This window comes from Lepidochelys kempii, chromosome 3 (assembly GCF_965140265.1).
Source record: "Lepidochelys kempii isolate rLepKem1 chromosome 3, rLepKem1.hap2, whole genome shotgun sequence".
Classification (NCBI taxonomy): Eukaryota; Metazoa; Chordata; order Testudines; family Cheloniidae; genus Lepidochelys; species Lepidochelys kempii.
Window position 1 is genome coordinate 47,149,801 of NC_133258.1, and position 20,412 is coordinate 47,170,212.

Sequence of the window (20,412 nt, forward strand, 5' to 3'; positions counted from 1 at the left end):
GCAAAAAGTGTCTTAAATAACAAGCCACTAATTATTGGTACTACTGCATATTCAGATTACAAATAAAAAACAATATTAAAATAATGTTAAGGTGGTAAAGTCCAGCACTCAAAAGTTAGGACATGCTATAATTAGGGCCCTACCAAATTCACGGCCATTGAAAACACATCGCGGACTGTGAAATCTGGTCTCTCCCCATGAAATCTGGTCCTTTGTGTGCTTTTACCCTATACTATACAGATTTCACAGGGAACACCAGCTTTCTCAAATTGGTGGTCCTAACCCAAAAGGGAGTTGCAGGGGGCGGGAATCACAAGATTATTTTAGGGGGTCATGGTATTGCCACCCTTACTTCTGTGCTGACTTCAGAGCTGGGTGGCTGGAGAACAGTGGCTGTTGGCCAGGCATACAGTTCAGAAGGCAGCACCCCGCCAGCAGCAGCGCAGAAGTAAGGGTGGCAATACCATACCAGGCCACCCTTAATTCTGCGCTGCTGCCTTCAGAATCGGGCAGCCGGAGAGTGGTGACTGCTAACTGGGGGCCCAGCTCTGCAGGCAGTAGCGCGGAAGTAAGGGTAGCAATACCACACCATGCCATCCTTCTGTGCTGCTGCTGGCGGCAGCTCTGCCTTCAGAGCTGGGCTCTTGGACAGCAACCGCTGCTCTCCAGCTGCTCAGCTCTGAAGGCCGTGCTACTGCCAGCAGCAGCGCAAAAGTAAGGGTATCAGTACCGCAAGCACCCCCAACAATAACCTTGCAACCCCTCCCCCCCCACTCCTTTTTGGGTCAGAACCCCTACAATTATAACACTGTGAAATTTCAGATTTAAAAAGCTGAAATCATGAAAATTACAATTTTTAACATCCTATAACTGTGAAATTGACCAAAATAGACCATGAATTTGGTAGGGCTCTAGCTATAATTAAAGTTGCCTGTGCAATCTTAATTCAGCTTCCTTGTGTCCAGATGTTAGGATAAGCTTGTCCCGCATGACATGGGAAATCTGTGACACAGCCAGGAACAAAATCACACTGTACTGGGACCTAATTAGGACCTCATTATACTGGGTCCTAATGCAAAATTCCTTTCTCTTCTTGCAGTCCTCCGCCTCATGCGCTATCCAGTTGTGCACTGAATGAAGCAGGGTTCCTGCTAGAACAAATAGTACATGGTCATGCAATTCAAGCTTGCGTATCCACTAGGGGGCCTAATTAAGATTGCCTGGGCCACCTAATTCTGTCATTTCCTAACTTTTGAGTGCTTTACTGTTCTTGTAAGTACTTCCCTAGGTTTTATTTAAAAATGCAAAGAAAAAAACAAGAAATTCTATCATGTGAAACTATAATAACTCCTGAAATGGATCATCAGCTGAAATGCCCATACACTTGAGGTAATGGAGTAACTGATAGCTGTTCTCTTCAGTGTGGACCAGCCACACTGTGGTTGATGCAACATGCACTTCACCACTGCTTCACCACTGCTCAGAGGCTATAAAGGTCAACAAACCCAAAGCAGCCCCCAGTAGATTTTTAAATATGAATTGCAAATTAAGAAAAGTTGAGAAATTGTCATTTCTCCAGGATCAGATTTTTCCACGTCAAACCATGTTAGGATTTCATTATTAGACAATGATCGTAAGGGGGGTGAAGTTATTTACTGGAGAGTAACTATGAAATTTGAATGTAAAGGAACATCTAATTTTCTTTAAAAATTTAAATGACATTTAGCTTATCAGGAGTTATGGAACCAGTAGCTAATTAATTGCATCTGTTAGAGTCTGATCTTGCAAGTTGGCAACTAACAGCAACTCCCATTGCCTTCAATGGGAGCAGAATTAGGCTCAGTGTGGCTTCTTCTGTACACAATGACCTTATAACATAGAAGGTAAAAGCACCACTGAAAAGTAGATTTTAAAAATAAGAAAATTAAAGAAAACCCTACTCACTTTTGGGCCTGGAGGCCCTTGTTTTCCTGGAGGACATATACAAGGAGCAGGCGTTGAGCCTACATCGCTAGGGCCATTCATACACTATCAAAAATAAAAATGATCATCAACATACATGGAAAACCATAAATCAATATATTACAATTAACTGCATTAACATGACAAAATATAGGACTGACTTTATTTTTATTTCATATATAGCACAGCTCTGAGTTATTTAACATTTGTTTAATCAGAACTCCTGCCTAAATGTATACCAGTCATGTCCCTGAGCAACTTTGCAGCCATGAATTTTTGTTCCACCTCTCCAAAACTCTGATAGCTCTTAGACCATTCAGAAAAAAAACAGATTTCTACTGTAGTTAAAGTGTGTTCTTTTTTGAAGAAATTACAGCTACAAATAGAGCTGGTCAAATTATTCTGTGGGAATAAATTAGTTAATGAATGAAGTCTCTTTTCCATTTTTAAATCATTCAGAAAGATCCCAATCACCAGTTACATGAATCATTAGAGATTAATAAAAAATCCGTTAAATAATTTTACATGTCACCACTGTGGCTTTCATTTATGATACATCAAAGTACTTCATCTGGAACATCTAATAATTGCTCAGATATCTGATGCTGAAGATCAGCCAAGTTTATGTTATGAAATAGTGATGGCTTCATTCCAGACATCTCTGCTGATATTTTTTCCCTTTTCCATTTATAGACAAGACTATTTATATCTACATTCTCATAAAATTTAAGAACAATCTCATAGTGATCTTCAGAGTATTTTCAGTAATCAACGTTCAAAATATGCATCACATTGACCAGATTTTGTGATCTATGAACTGTGGTGACTACACTAGTGCACACAAGTAATCATGGGTGCATGCAATAACGGTTGCAGAAAATACCCCCTGACTTATAAAACATACTTTTTACCCAAAAATACTGGGCCTGAGTCTCCCCTGATGTCTACGAATAAAAACCAGAAGTAACCCCAAAGAAGTAAGTTGATTTACAACATTTAAAATTAGTTTCAGTTGAATGAAAAATAGGCCCATTATTCCTTACACAAAAAACAAATTCATTACAAAAAATACACAACATATCTGGCTTCCCATAGAGTAAATGCTCAAACGATGTTACATAAAACCTGAAGATTTAGATTGTCCCATACACATAGGAAGAAAGACATGATGCAAGGGATGTGGTTTAATTAGACCACAACTTTATTGACTTAACATATCTGGGAACTATCTGGCAAAAACACGTACAATGCACATCATGATTCTTCCTTAACCATTTCAACCTGGTGGAGCGCTGCCATCAGCCATGACCCCTCCACAGCTGGTTTCTGCCCATTGCTGGGACCTCACCACCCTCCCCTTGCATGAAGGTTAAGGAGCTGGGGAGAAGCGGTTGCCTCCTCACTGTACCAGATATTAGGAGTCCAATTCCCATTCCCTAGATTCTTTAAGGGATTCTCCCAGTTTATGAGAGAACTGAACCCCCTATGGGATAAGTACTTGTAGTGGATGCCTGCCACCTGCTGTATCATAACAATTTGAACCTGAATTACCCCTAACAGGTCCCTGAGCTGCTTGGCCAGGAGAGGGGGCTCAAGCTGGAGGTCAAACCCAGCCCCCGATCAGGCTATGCCTTTCCCTCTCCTCCTGGCTAGCCTCTTCCCAGCCCCTGAGGGAGGGGGAAAAGGGAGCCAATATGCTTTCTTCTGCCAGTCCAGACAAAGCTCCCTCCCAACATTGAGGATGTGGGGTTTGCATTCTGAGCTATGCAAGCGTAGGTTTTGTATTGTATTTAGCATTTATTATTACATATTCCAAATAATATATTGCACCTTAATCTGTAAGGTATTGTGCAACACGGACTTTTAAAGGTTCCTAGTAGAGGGCTCCTAGTAGAATATTCTCTGAGTGAAATTGATAGTTTTCACTTATGAAATATAAAAGTCTAGTTTGTGTCAAAAACAACTGGAATTGAACTGAAGCCAATAGGAGCCACTAGTTCTCAGAACCTCCAAAAATCAGGCCACTTATTCCAGTGCCCACATGTGGATTTAGAACTAGATGTTTTACTTTAGACACCCAAATTGAAAATGTTTGCCCATTGACGATACAGTTTTGATTAACTGAATTCCATTGCTTTTAGTTTTTTGCAAACCACTTTCCATCTCTCGAAACCATTACACATTACCAGCTGATGGCATAATACTGAGTTTATAAAAAAGTAAATACTACCTTAAATTGAGTTTGAGTGGTTTATGATTGAGCTTACCTCTCCATTCTGAAATGAAAAGAAACAGTTTAAGAATGTCACAATATTTGTAAAGGAAAATATAATTGCTTATAACCAGTTCCCAAATAGCAGGTGTCAAGTCCCTGCCCTCTTTATCTCCTAACTCAAGATCTGGGTAAATCCTGTGTGGCCATGCAAGGGTGTAAAGAGGATTGACTTATTTTCCCTTCCCTCCCTTTGGCCTGTGTAGGACGCAGCCACACACTAGCCCATGGGTTGTATAATTGCAGTGAGGTTTCTGGTATCTGTAATAGCACAGAATGATACATTCTGAAATCTCCTAGCACATCAGGAATGAATTACCACACTATTACCTTTAGTAGGATCCTCATGCAAGTGCTGACCAAGCAAAACCACGTTTAGCTTACAAACTCTGACACAACCAGAATCCAAAGTGCTATGGCCACAGTGCTATGCACCCTTTGACATGTCACTGCACCTTCAGATTTTCACAGTGATATATAAATTTCATTTATGACAAAAACAAGTGAAACCAAACTGGCAAAAAGGGATCTTTTTGTCTGGATTTGATCATGCAAAATGTAGTGGGTTTGCATTTGTGGATTTTCTGAATCCCATTACCAATTTATAAATATCAAGATGATGCAATCCTGCAATCAAGTTGACAAAGCTTTATAGAGAGAATTATATCCAGTAAGTTTAAATTTATCGTAGGCTTTGAAGCTCAGCTCCCATTTAAGAACCTAAAAAAGAGCTGGATGTATAGCTCTTTAAAATCTATCAGTGCCTATGGCCAGGCTTGCCAAACAGCTCAGTATCCAATAAGCTGAGCTCTTTTGAAAACGTAACTACTTATTTGGTGTCTAAGTAGGAGTTGAGCTCTTTCAAAAAACTGACCATAAGCGTCACAGTGGCAGCTGCAAGAGACTGCACAGTTCTGTAAATCAAGCTGTTAGTTAGGTTCTGAAATAGGAGCTGAACTCTTTACAACATTTGGCCCCCTGTGGTTTAGACTTCCCTGCACCATTCTACGAACAACTAACATTTCAATATAGAATGAACTCCAACAAACCAAGTAAGGACAGGGCCACTTTTAGGTCACTCTTCAGCTCCATGAACCTGGACACGAACTGATTAGGACTTCAGTTTTGTCTCATTCAAAACACATTGGATGAAATCCAGGCCTTATTGAAGTCAATTGGAATTTTGCCACCAACTTCAATGGGGATACTTTTGACAGGAAATTCTAATTTAAAAAGCTAGAAACATAGTTCTGTTGAACAGATAATAGATTTTAGAGATTAGGGGATTTACTGATGAGTATAGTAATAAAAATGCTTTGCACTTAAAGTAGATAGATCTTACATCAATAGAATCAAGGCACTTAGTATCTCAAAGCATTTGTCACACAAGATTTAGAGTTAATTTTGTACTGATTTCCCATTTGCACCTTCTGGTAAGTAATAATATTTTAAGACCTCTTTAAGGATGTCTTTCTAGGAAAATACAAAAGTCTTGTAAAATATGTTTGTTCTAAAACTAGGTTGCTAGATGACAGACATGTAGCTGTTACCTGTTTGAACATTATAGAATTAGTTCCTCAAATTTCAGAAGGAATTTGTTTACAGTAGTTGAATAAATGCAGGAATGTTTACTTTAAGAGCTCATTATTAAGATAGCCCCTGTATTAAGTTATTTGGATAAAATGTCAAACAATCCTTGAAAGTTCATCAATCATACTCACAAATCCCGGGATTTCACAAGCTGTTTCTCGGTTGTTTTGTTCTGGGTCACAGTAGATTCTTAGTTTCTGGACATCAAACTATAATTCAAAGCCAAATACATTGTTCGGGAGAAATTAAATGTTAATCATTTGAGATTACATCAATGAATTTAAAATACAGTCTCCCTTAAATGGTCTTAGTTGATAATATAAACAAACAAAAAATCTTTAAACCCATTTGAAGTCACGTAAGGTTGTCAGACAATGACAGAATGTAGTTAGTGATAGCATTTTAGCCTCACTGCTCCCACTGACTAATGAGTGCATTACTTTGACATTTCATGGGTAAAAGCAACAGGACTACTTATGGAAAAAACAATCTCATTTATTCTCAAAACAGTAGAAATCACTGGCCCCAATCTTTGACCGTGGATGAGGAATGCACAGTACAATATACTAAATTGTTTATGGTAAATCTTTCCTTTATTCTATCTCTGTACAGTACCAGTATCCGTAATATCTAGATTATTGTGAAATCAGCCTCCCTTCCCATACTTCTGATTCAGATCCAATAGGCTTCTTTCAGTAGAGGCTTTCGGAATACATTGTCAATAAAAAATGAAATGCACCATTTAATGGGAGCTTCTAGTCTTTCATAATAGATTTTAATATAGTAATGTTCCACCAAACTGACTATTACTGTAGAACAAGATGTGTCATGATGTTGAGAAATAGAATCTCAGTAATTGCTGATGGAAAACAAAAAACATTTACGTCATAAAGACCATCTTTCTGGCAGTGCAAAATTGTTCCCTACTATATATTTTCTATTGCTTCTTCCAGGCTACTTTTAAATATCTCAGGCAGTGGGTCTCACACAATTCCACATTCCTAAATCTTTTCTTAATTTCAGGCAATATTTCCTGGCAGTGACATTTATTAACGAAGGAACAGCCTTCTTAAGAAAGTGGTTGAAACCCCATTCCTGAAGCTATTTTAAAAACTAGACTGCACACGGCTATACAAATGTAATATAGGGAATAATGCTGATTTGTCAAGAAGGATGGATTAGATGACCTTGTATATCTCTTCCATCTCTAATTCCAGTAAAAATAAATGTCTGAGATTCTACAAGAAATCTGCAACACAATCCAGTCTTTCTTAGAGAAAACCATTTTACAGCACGAACAAAATCTCATTGGGAACACTGACTCACAGACAGATCATGCAGTTGCCTAAAATTGGTTTAAGAGATTATAAAAAAAGAGGTCTCAAGCATTCCTGAAAATAAGTAAAATGCAGGATACCCAGACAGAGAACTACTGAATGTCTAAAAACCAGACAATTTATTTGTGATGGGGTGTGGCGCCACACCAGCCTCAATAGGGTTAATTAGGGCTCGAGAGGCCAATTAGGTCAGCTGGTGTCACCTCACAGAAGGAGGGCCATGGTGAAGTGAAAGTGAAGCCCTGCTGAACCAGCACTATAAAGCCACCTATGAAAGGGCTGGGCCAACACAAAGCCAAGAAACTGAGAGTAGAATGGGGCTGCAGGGGAAAGAGTCTTCCATAACTCCCTGGGATGAGGGAGGTCACCAGGGACAAGGAGGAAGTACAGGAGGAGAGTAAGGACTCTGAGCCTGTCCTGGAGGAAGGAGTCTGGCAAGAGTCTAGGAGGGGTGAAGTAGTCATGGGGAATAGAGTAAGCTCCAGTGGAAACCCAGAACCAGGAAACAGAAGACAGGGAGGTTTTGTCAGAAGAAGCCCAGGAAACAGCGACAGGGGCAGGGACTGAGGACCTGGATTGCTGGTTATAGTGTCCCTGGGCTGGAACCTGGTGTAGCGGATGGGCCTGGATTCCCCTGCCAGCCAGTGCAATAGTAGCACAGAGCCCAAGGAGGGGCTGAACACCTTTCCAGTGATGGCATTTGGATAGATGTCTTCCAGGACTTTGTAATCCTTAAAGGGATGGACTAAATGGGAACCTGGCCAGAAGGCAGAGTTATCACAAGAGAGACTGTTGCAGTGTGAGCAATGAGCAGCAAGGGGGTACCCATGCAGCAAGAGCTACGTTCCCAGATCTAGACGCAAGGAGGCACACTAGCGGTGAGTGGGAACCCTGTAACATTCTGCTTTAATCTCTGTGCATGTTCAAGCACCCGGATGATGAAAAACGTAATATATCTTTAAAAAGTCTGACTGTTTAACTTGTTACATCTTTTAATATAAACAGCTGAGAGAAAACAAAAGAAAATATATCTTTCAAAGAAACCAAAAAAATTAATCTAAATGTAAGTAACTCAATATTTCCCAGAGTTGCCGCTATTATTCTCAGTCTAATTGTAATGTCTTGTACCACACAGTTATAAATCAGGAAATCATAAGAAATTAACAACTGGATTTAATTTATTTAGCAAACATCTGGAACGCTTTATGTGCTGTAGTTTTATTGCCAGCAATTACTTATAAAGCTGAAATTTTGCTTACTTTTTTGTGGTAGCACATAGCTATTGAAAAAAGGTGTTTTATGTTCCTTAAATAGATCAAAGATACTTACAGGCTTTTCCATATTTTATTTTGGCAGACTAGAACACAACACTGACAAGTTGCAAGCATGATAAAGGCAGCACAGCAGCGACAGAATTTCATATATTATGTGCTTTATGCTTCCTGTAACCCAATGATGGGACAGTAGCTGCTTGCAACTTTTATTCTCTCCTCAATACGCACAAATAATTCCTCTGACATTAGTGGAAATTATGTGAAAGTATCAAGAAGAGATCAGGCACCCTTTCTTTAGATAAATGGTTCCCAATTTTGAAGGGCAACACTACATCATTACACTAATTTAACATCTCAGCTGTTTCAACTAGCAACCACCTTCCCCTTCCGTCAGTTGGTCTTCTCAGCATGAGGAAGGGCACAGCTATCAAGTTTATTATTAATTATTATTATTATTATTTGCATTGCCATGGCAGTTACGAGTCCCAGTCATGGACCAGAACCAGAATTGTGGAAGCCTAGATGGTTGTTAGGAAAACCCTGCTCCCTACTTGCAGCCCAGCTACATTTGTGAGATCATAGCTGGAAAGTAGGCAGGCATGTCAGGGCTGACCCATGATATTTATGGCATTTGGCAGCACTGTAAGGTTGGCAGAAAAGCTTTTAGCAATAAAGCCAAGGTCCCTTTTCTGCACTGGGTCCCAATGTACTGCCATTGCCCACCTCTCATTCAATAGGTTTTAAGGCAATCCAAATTCTCCACCGTGTCAGTTTATGCAAGACTGGGATTGGAACACACCCAATTTGAATGGAGACTAAAATGTTCACAAACAAATGGGTGCCAAGCAACAGCTGAGCTTTAAGTTTGTATACAGGGGAAATGCAAGTGGGGACAGCAAGCAAAGTGTGATGAGTGTTCTGAGTCTGATTAGTCATCTCTGAGCCTGAGGGTTTCTCTACACTGCAATAAAACACATGCAACTGGCCCATGTCTGCTGACTTGGGCTGTGGGGCTATAATACTGCAGTGTAGACATTCGGGCTCAGGCTGGAGGCCAGGCATTGGGACACTTCTCCCTCACTGGGTCCCAGCACCTGGGCTCCAATCCAAGCCTGAACATTTACACTGCAATTTCATAGCCCCGCAGCCCAAACCCTGCAAGCCCAAGTCAGCTGACACAGGCCAGCCGTGGGTTTTTAACTGCAATACATACCTTGAGTGTTCCAAGCCTGAGCCACCCCATTCTGCTCAACATGGCTACCTTCTGGGGATACTCCCAGTGTGACAAAGTTCCTCCTCTGCCTTGGTGGATCCTGCACTTTCTGGTGGATTTGGTCACCTCAGAAGTTCACGGCAGTTCTCAGTTTGGCTCCTTTTGTTAGTGACACAAACCTGCCATTCACTCAGCTAACCTTATCGCTAGCCAGCAAGAGGGAAAGGAAAACAATCTCTGCAGTCTCTATTGTCCCCGACCCACAAGGTGGGACAGGCCAGATCCCTTTCCAAATTAGACCTTCCCCTCTGGTGTGTCTCACAGACCAGGTCAACTCCTCCTGTGTCAGACAGGGAGTCTGGGGGAGGAAGGAGGGGGTGGGGGGAAACCCAGGCCAACCTCTACTTCAGATTCCAATCCAAGGCCCTGTGGACAGCAGCTGTCCACAACATCTACTGTAACAGCTATGTGAGAGCTACGACTCCCTGGGCTACTTCCCCATGGTCTCCCCCAGCATCTTCTTCATCCTCACCACAGGACCTTCCTCCTTATGCCAGATAGTGTTTGTACTCCTCAGTCCTCCAGCAGCACGTCCTCTCACTTCCCACTCCCTGCATGCCCCTCACTAACTGAAGTGAGGTCCTTTTTAAACCAGGTGCCATGATTAGCCAGCCGGTCTTAATTGATTCTAGTAGCTTCTTAATTGGCTCCAGGTGTCCTAAATAGCCTACCTGTCTTAATTGATTCCAGCTAGTTCCTGATTATTCTGAAACTGCCCCTGTTATCATTGTAGAATCATAGAATATCAGGGTTGGAAGGGACCTCAAGAGGTCATCTAGTCCAACCCCCTGCTCAAAGCAGGACCAATCCCCAATTTTTGCCCCAGATCCCTAAATGGACCCCTCAAGGATTGAACTCAACCCTGGGTTTAGCAGACCAATGCTCAAACCACTGAGCTATCCCTTACCCAGGGAAAAGGAACCAGCTTAATCTGGGGCTAATGTATTCTACCTTCTATCACTCTCCTGTAGCCATCTGGCCTGACCCTGTCACACCAGCTTTTGGGGATACTCCCAGCAGTGCTGACAGCCTGCCCCTGCTGCTGCTCAAGCCATGGCTGGTTGCCTGGCAGGGTTGGTCCACCATCTTCAGGATCAACTTGCCGAGCTGCAACTGGAGAATGCCTCTCTCTGCTCACAAATCCCAGTATCTCCAGTACTACCAGTTATGGTCCTTCTGAAACACGGCCCAAAGGTTCCACTGCCAGAAAGATTTGATGGGAATCGCCAGACATTCCACGGTTTTCTTAACCAGTGCCACCTTTTGTTCTGGATGTGTCCCACAATGTATCCTGATGACCAGACCAAAGTTGGATTTATCAACCATTCATTGACTGGTGAAACCCTAGATTGAGAATCACTGCTTCTGGAGCAGATGGGCCCAATGCTGACTAATTTTGATGAGTTCATCCACGGCTTTTAGGTAACTATCAACAATCTAAATCGCACTACTGAATCCGCCTTGCAGTTTTTCAGACAAGGCCATCAGCCTCTCAGCATATGCTGCTCACTTTCAGCATCTGGTTGCCAACACAGCATGAAGAGGGTCAGCCCAGATCTCCCATTTCCACCAGAGTCTGAATGACAATGTAAAAGATTAATTGGCCCAGGTCGAACCCCCCACAATTCTGAACTCATATTGAATCATGCATCTGGATCGACAGTCATCTGTCTAAGCGATGCCAGAAAAAGAAGAGGACATAGTCACAACTCCAGCCTAGACCTGCTCCATTCCAGCCAACCCCAAGCATTATTCCATAACAGGAGCATATGCAGATTGATGTGAGGCAAAGGCATCTCATGGATCAGGAAAAAGAGTATTGGTGATAGAACAGCCTTTCCCTATTTTATGGTGGACTTAGTTACTGAGTACCCCCTTAAATCTAGGCCCTTGGGAAACCTGGGAAACAACCACGTCCAGCCCTGCTAGAGAGGTTGTGGCTGGATGTAACCAAGAAATTGAGTCCTCCACAAAAGCCCCCTCCTTCTGCCATCATGTATCTTGGCAGCCATAAACTGTCACCCTCCACAAGGCAGGTCTTCCTCCACCTCTTAATCCTGATTAGACCTGAAGTGAGCTGCACTCAGCTTGTGCTCATGGATTCCAGAGCTTCTAGTAATTTTACGGATGACGGGCTCAACCTCCAGTGCAGAAGACGCTCACACCAAACCAAGTGAAGTTTGATGGTAGCATGAAACTGTGCCCCTTCAAGTCAAAAATCCAAGACCATCAGAAAACTCTGCAATTTAATATAATCACCTTGCCACACTTCCTGATTATGCTCAGCATTTCTTGGCTCTCAGTGCATGATCCAAACATCTCTTGGAAGATGGAAGAGATACAATTCTAGGAAAGCTATTGCCACCAACTCCATCTAGCCAAGTCAGATGCCCAGAAAACAAGAGGAGGAATGGAAAAGTCCACTACCTTCTGTGTTCAGCAGATTCAAGGAGACAACAGTACCAAAATGTTGCTGATGTATTTGATAAAAGAAATGTTGACATCTTACTCCCACATAGACCATACAACTGCCCCATCAACCTCCAGCCAGGCACCAGAATTCTATTCAGATGGATTTATTCTGTATCAAAATCCGAATTCAAGGCCTTACGAGAACACATTGATGAGAATCTTCCAAAAAAATTTCATTTCTCCATCCACGTCTCCCACTGGGACCCTGATTTTGTTCTTTAAGAAGGATGGCTCCTTGTGTTTCTGTGTAGATCATAGTGATTTTGTTCAATGCACAATAAAGATTAATTACCCCTAGCCCTGGATCAACAGGCTGTTGAAAGGGGTTTGTGCTGCCAAGGTATTTATCAGGCTCAATATTCTTGACACGTACAATCTAGACTGCATCAGGACAATAGGGCAACAAATGGAAAACTGTGTTTTGCACGTCATGGAAATTTTGACTATCTAGTTATCCGTTTCGGTCTCTCCAGTGACCCAGCCATATTCGAGCACTTTGCCAATGACATTTTTAGGAATATTTTAGACCAGTTCATGGTGATCTATCTGGATGACATCCTCTGCTTCTCAGAAAATCAAGTCCTTCATGACCAACACATCCACCTTGTGCACAAGAATGTCTGAGCAAATGGCCTGTTCGGGAAACCCGAGAAGTATAAATCTGATAGACTTTTTGTCAACTTCTTTGGCTATGTCATTTCCCCAGCTGGACCCCTGAAGATTGCCCACAGTCATAGAATGGGCAGCCCAAAGAACGTCCATGATGTCCAGAGTTTCCTGGAGTCTTCCAACTTTTAATGGCAGTTCATCAGAGGGTGTTCGAAGGTGGTGACCCCAATTGCCCAGCTGCTCCGGAAGAATACTATATTTGCTTGGATACCAGAAGCCCAGTCCCCCTTTGATTGGTTAAAGGAAGCACTTACATCAGCACCTATCTTTTATTTATAATTTCCTATTAATTTTTTCCAAATACAATACACCAAAATACCAGATTCATCAAAATATATAAAGTAAGTAAGTAGGGTTAGGATAAATGGAAGGGAAGCGAAGAGAAGCGAAGCGACATAACTACATTAATCATAGATGTCTGAAAAGTCAGTCATATTGCTTTGAATTTTTCATGCTTTCCCTTTCTATGGAATGCCAGTCGTTCGCTAGCTGCAAGGTCAACCATATCATTGAGCCAGGCATCAATATTTGGTGGGAATTGACTTTTTCATTTTTGTAGAATTAATTTTTTAGTGACCAAAGCTGCATATTGTTACCAGGTAATTTTCAGAAATACATCCAAGAATGAAATTTATGGGGCAGAGATCCAATTTAGCATCCCGTATCCAACTGGTCATTTGACCCACCTCATACCAGAAATTCTTAATACGGGGACACTTCCAAAACATGTGAGCTAATTTAGCATTAAGGGACTTACATTTCCAACAGCAGTCAGCATTTACAAAGCCCATTACCATTAGCTTATGTGGGGCCAGCATATTAAAGTGTTTTTTGGTGAATAAGCCATAGTCATATAGGTCTACAGTTGCCTTTTTAACATAAGTTACAATTGTATTTCATTAGGATCAGCATCCATCTTGCTATATCCAGACCTGGCAAAAGCCTTTGTTGTCAAAGAAGTTGCTTCCAATTATGTGACCGGAACAGTTTCAATACAGCAGCATAGGCCTCAGGGAGTTCTTCATCCTTGTGCATTTTATCCCCGTAAACTGATGCCTGTGGAGCAAAACTACGAAATCTATGACAAAGAACTGGTGGCCATCAAGGCCACTTTTAAAGAATGGCACCATCACCTGGAAGGTGTACCTTTCTCAGTCCAGGTATATATGGATCACAAGTATCAGAGTACCTGTGACTGTAAATCTCTCAATCAACACCATATCTGTCAGTCCCTTTTTTCCAGGTTCAATTACACTGTAACCTATTGACCTGATGCCAACAATGGTAAACCTGCCATTTTGCCAATGTCACCATGAACAACTTGCTGTCTCTCATGAAGTCCCTCCTACTCCTCGATCTATTTGCAGTGAAAATTATGGCAACTGGTATGGATCTAGCTTCTGACTTGATATTCTCAGTTGAAAAAGAGATCCTCTTATTAAAATACCGGATTTATACCTCAAACAGTCAGCCACATCTAACAATACTCTGGCTATGGTATGATTCACTCCGGTTGGCCATTTCAGCCCCCCGGGAAACGTTGAGGCTCTTGAAATTTCAGATGGCCATTTTTTCATGTAGTCCTACATAAACTCCTGTGACGTGCACTTGATTGAAGACTCCCTGCACCAAACCCCTGGGCACTTTGATTCCACTGCCAATTCCATCTCAATCATGGCTGTCCATCTCCGTCGACTTTACCATTTACCTTCCCAATTACCAGGGCCACACAACTGTGCTAGTTTTTGTCGACCTACTTACAAAAATGTCCCATTTCATGCCAGGCATTCATATTTCCACTCTGGAGGTCATAGCCCAACAGTTTTTCAATCATGTATTCAAACTCCCTGGTCTACCATCTAACATTACATCTGATCGAGGACTGCAGTTAATTTCACATTTCTGGGCCACCACCATGATTTTTATGCCAACAAGGTTTCCACTGCTAGTTCCACCCACGCCACAAAGTCTCCCATACACCCAGAGCCTTCTATCTAGTTCAACACATGCATCAAGGAGTTGAAAGCCCACCTAGAATTGGCCATAAGGGATTACAAACAAGGGAACCCCTCATATCATAGTTGGAGATAAAGAATGGCTCTTCACATAGCACATTGGCTCACCCCAACCTTCACAAAAGTTAGATTACTGATACTTTGGCTAATTTTGGGTCATCCAGCAGATCAAGTCCTGTAGCCGTCAAACTCCAACTGCCCAGGATGATGAAAAACATACCCAGTGTCCCATGACCCCTTCTGAAAGACCATATCGACAACTCCTTTCCCAGATGAGTTCAGCTACCACCTCCACCCATCATTGTCCAGGAACATGAGGAGTACCTGGTGAAGTAGATCCAAAGTTTGCCAGGGGAAGCTCATGTATCTTGTTGATTGGGAGAGTTATGGGGTGGTTTATTGTTGGTGGAAGCCGACCAACAACATACACACACACCTCCTACTTTGAGAATTCCATCAGTCACACTGTGATAAATCAGGTCAAAGGATGCCTGGCAGGCATCTTTTTCCAGGGGGTACTGTGAAGGGTGTTCTGAGCCTCATGAGTCATCTGAGGTAATTCCCTGTGAGTCTTAAGGGACCACCCAATCCACAAGCAAGAGTCTAACCAGGTGATCCTAAAGCAGGTGTATAGCCTCCTAATGTTCTACTCTGCTCAACATCACTACCTCATCGAAGATACTATACTACCAGCTGCCTGCTCCAGCCTCTGCCTGCTCCGGCTTATGCCACAGCCAGTCACCTGGATGTCCTGACTCAAAGTGGAATACCAGTGGAATAAGTTTCAGTAGCACTACATTTGGGAACACCTTAATTACAGAATAAGCATTTCAGAGCCCTCCATGATGAAGAGAAAGAGAAGCACTATATGCTGCTGTATGAATAGCAATACAGAACTTTCATCTCTGTTACTTCATTTGTTTTATTGCTGCATCAAAAAAGATTCTTCCCCTTCCCTTAGAGTCCAGTCGTTTAAATAAAGTTTATTGCCAAAACATAGCTTCAACAAACTGTTCATTTTACTATAACATAATTCTTCTTGAGTACTCAAGGATGCCATTATGGCAAGAATGATTTTCTCTACATTGTTACTGTGTGAAATATATGTATAAACATCAGGGACAACTGCCAGTACAGAAGGAAAACTGACTGTATACATATATTGTCAAACATGAAAATTAAACAACCTGAAGAAAGAGAAAATTATTTTCCCCTAATCTCTTTCACTTACCACAATCTTAGATATTACTTGCAACAGCTGTGGTGAAAAAGAAATTCAGACTAAAGTGTGACTGTTTTTTTAATGTTTCTGTATCTCTTTAATTACTAGCTAAAACTTTTATCTCAAATGTCAGCCCAGAAGAAATTATATTAGAAAGTATAACCTCATGGAAATAGAAGGCTGCAATGGAAATCCAAGGTAAAAGATTAACGATTACAGTACTACTGAACTGGTATAGTAGCAAACTGTTACATCTGACAATATTCTAGACTCACCTGTACAGTTTCCTCTTTCCCAGGGTACTTTCCTATTTGGGTTAGTCCACTGATGTAGATACCTAGAACAGGATGCAATGGCTTCATTTCAGTTTCTTGATCATCTATATACAAAGTTACATGTGCTTCTGTTACCAAGAGACGAATTTGATGCCAGCCTTCGTCAAACAAGGTCTAAGAAAATGGAGAAAATAAGAGACTTTAAAATATAAATTTCCTAAATTTAAAGAATTATGAAATTTGATCCCAACTATTTATCCACTTGTTTTTATCCATTAATAAGGCTGGTTGTTTGTGATAGCAAAATACTGCAAAAGTCATGGCTCCGTCAGAGGGAAAAAAAATGTAAAGACATACATATATAGAAAAAAATCAGAATGTCACAAGATCACCTTTATTTTACAATCAAGATTCTGCTAAGCCATTTAAAATCTTTTTTTTTTTTAAGTCACTTTCCCATAGACCACTATGCTGGATATATATCTAGAGAGAAAGCCACATTTGTAAAAATTTATAGAGGAATCCTGTTCAGCAGTGAGCTACCCAAGGTGATAAAGACCGTGGATAAAATTGTCAAAAGAGCTTAAATCCCATTTTCATTCACTTAGGACCCTAAATCTCATTACAATACAATTGGATTTAGTACCCTAAGGGCTAGATTCCCAAAGGGACTTAGGTGCTTGACTGCAAATTTAGGTACCTAAATCCAACATTTAGGCATCACTGGCATTCACAAAACAACCGCTCTGCCAGAGTTTGAATATGTAAAGCACTATATAAGTACTACTACTGTTCAGCTTGAGGATACTAAGCAGAAAACACAAATGTAAAGACAATAAATGACTATTTTTCAAAACTCAGAATTGCTTTTCACTTGTGGCTTTTAAAAATGATCAGAAAAAATATCCAAAGAACACACAACATTTTTAAGCAAATTTAATTGTAAAAGAAAAAAAATGTTAGATTGACCTACACAACTGTTACAATTCTGGCATGGCAATGCTCTCTTCCCCACTTCTACAGTGGGAAGGTTCTTCAATATTAAAAGTAATATGATCTAAGACTCCAGCTGGCACCTTTGTTTACATGGTGTTCCTTATCACATGCTATTGGTCTTCTAAGAAATGGAATGAGTATATCGTTTCAAATGATGGTCAAAAATTAAACTTGATTTTGCCACGTGGGATCACAGAAACGGTTACTCTCTCTGGAGAGTCTGAGAAGATCTCCAGAGACTATTTCATATTTATTCTTATGAGCATTCATATCCAATCCAATGTTTTAGGTACCAGTAAAGTACAACTTTGTTTATCTAAAATGTTTCTGGGACTCTAAGGTCCTTGGATAAACAAGCGTTCTAATAAATTTAGTGTAGATTGTCTATTATTCAAATAAAAAAAAAAACAACCAGATGAGGGCATTTTCACTGGACACAGAATTGGATAAACCAGGTTGCACTGACATTCACAAGTTTCTTACCAATCTACTAGAAAACAATTATTTTAATAAAAAAGTAAATAAATAAATGGAAAATAATTAATGAATTTGAAACCTCTACCGCAGGGATTTTGAACTTGTGGTCCATGGACTCCTGTGGGTCTACGAACAATGTCTGAGGGGTCCACAAAAGGTTACTGTTACCATAGAACCGTGGTTTTCAACCTGTGGTCTGAGGATCCCTGGAGGTCTGCAGATTATGTCTAAGATTTCCAAAGAGGCCTGCACCTCCATTTGAAATTTTTTAGGGGCCCGCAAATGAAAAAAGGTTGAAAACCATTGCTCTACATATACAGTGGCGAAATCCATCTCTAAAACTAGATTTTTATTAAAACACATTTACTAAGTGACAGAGATGCTATCTTTGTAATAAATACCAAATAATTTTTTCAACTTACACCAGCATGTAGTATGAGGTGTCATCCAGCGATTTTAAAATATTTACAAATTCAAGAGTGAGCTAGTATATCTTAAAGGTAAAAACTCAAGGAAATAAACCTGTACTTCCATGAATATTCCAATACAGGATCAATGTACTCATTACCTTTACACGAGGTGCAGTGAAAGTGACAACCTGAGTTCCATTTACTAAGCTTGTTGTAGTAAATGATAATGTTTTATCTTCCCCATTTACAGTAACTGTTATTTGCGGCCTCCCATCCAGGCTTAGAATCCTCCACAAATCCCATGTCTTTCTGACCTTAAACCTCTGAGTGGAGACAAACACATATGATGGAGGAAGACCTTCCGGAAACACACTCCTGGGGAGGAAAGAAAAAAAAACACACATTCTAAATGGGATAGTCTGAAACAAATCCCATACACTTCTAATAAACCACATTTTTATCCCAAACTGGATAACTTTTTACAATGAAGTACCTTGTAAATTCTGACAAGTCAACGTTTGATGTTATTTCATAAGCTTTTGCATTAGAAGATGGAATCGGAATTCTCTTTTTAACCTTTTTCTTCACACCTAATCCTAGAAGGATATCAAATCCTTTTTCATCTCGAGCTGCCACTGGAATTCTTGTTGGACAAACAGATTCTATAAAGCAATAGACAGAATAGTTGACAGCAATCAATTCTGAAAACACAAACTGCTATTTGATACTGCATCTGTTTGATAAACTGTGAAAGATTTTAGTCTAAAGTTCTCAACTTCTTTGTTTGAATACCAAAACAAGACAAGATGGAAGAAATATTGAAAGTCTTTGGGTCAAATATTTCTCCATGCTACAGGATTCAGAAGAGATGAATGAATGAAAACTGGAGTAGAAAAGCCTCAAAATACAAGGACCTGGAAGCAGAACCTGTCACATGTTCCCCTCTTTGCCAGGTGTCCTCCAAATCCCCTCCACACAGCTCTGAACTTTTGGATCTCTGAGTTTGTGGGTGGAAATAGCTGATGTGCACAGCTTGTTCTCCTGGGGACTTGATGGATATTGCAGCAGGAACATGGGGTATGTCCACATCGCAATTGTGAGTGAGACTACCAGCCCAGGTAGACAGACTTGTGCTAGCAGGGCTCAAGCTAGCATGAGAAAAATAGCAGTGTGAATATTGTGGCTTAGGTGGCAGCTTGGGTTCTCAAGCCCATCTGACCCCCTGGATTTGGGTTCAGGTGGCTAGCCCGGGTCTCCACTGGAGCCGCACCAACCACATTGCTATTTTTACCAAACTAGCTCGAGCCCTGCTAGCACCAGCCTGTCTATCCTGGCCTGGAACCTTGCTTCCAGCTGCAATGTAGACATACTCACTGTCACTAATACAGTTTGAGCTCCTCAGATGAAAGGCAGTACAGATATGTAAAACATTATTATATCTCCATTTCTGTAAAGCTTTTTATGAGGGATAGATTATCACAGCCATTAATCAGATACACACGGGCACCCTAGATATCCAGCTACAGAAGCAGCTTCCTATTTCAAGAGGGTAGATGTGCAGCTCTTGCCAGTTTAGCCAGGGCATAGCTGGCTGAGACTGGTCCCTTCTCAATGATCGGATTCATGAGAATGAGATCCCCTAATTGTCTATTGACAGTAGTTTGTGTGTGTGTGTGTGTGTGTGTTATAGAAATAAACCGTGAAGAGAGAAGGATTTATCCCTGGATGATGGTTCTGGTACAGGACATAGACAGAAGAAAGATGCCCATTAGGCCAAAGAGTCTTGTGGCTCCTTCTGAATGTGGGGACTGAGGGAGCCTGCCCCCCTAATGTACATGGAGTCATTTGCTCACAACAGGGATGGTGAGGAGAGATCACCACTCATCTTTGATGACAGGTACTAAAATATCGGGCTACATGGAGGAATCCCAATATCTTCATTATTTTATTCCTATGATGCTTAACTGTGAAAAACAACATGAGGATCTCTGATGTGATCAACTTTCTGCTCATTCTGGGCTTGTCTACACAGCAAGTTAGTGCACAACAAACCACCATGTGAATCTACAGTGCACCAGCTTGCTAAACACTAACCTGCCATATGAACACTGCTACCATATTGCACCACACTAAGCAGCACTCAAGACTTTCCCTGCACTGTGTAAGTG

General features: G+C 41.0%; 1 protein-coding gene across 1 annotated transcript in view; it reads right to left on the reverse strand.

Annotated features, from left to right (window-relative positions):
* COL21A1 (collagen type XXI alpha 1 chain) overlaps window positions 1-20,412 on the reverse strand; it is a 194,489-nt gene that overhangs the window by 108,690 nt on the left and 65,387 nt on the right. Inside the window, exons 4-9 of the mRNA XM_073336269.1 lie at window positions 18,738-18,906; window positions 18,403-18,619; window positions 16,362-16,535; window positions 5,956-6,033; window positions 4,230-4,238; window positions 1,945-2,028 (exon numbers count right to left, since the gene is read on the reverse strand). Of these exons, the coding sequence (XP_073192370.1) occupies window positions 1,945-2,028; window positions 4,230-4,238; window positions 5,956-6,033; window positions 16,362-16,535; window positions 18,403-18,619; window positions 18,738-18,906 (731 nt within the window). The remainder of the gene's footprint in view (window positions 1-1,944; window positions 2,029-4,229; window positions 4,239-5,955; window positions 6,034-16,361; window positions 16,536-18,402; window positions 18,620-18,737; window positions 18,907-20,412) is intronic.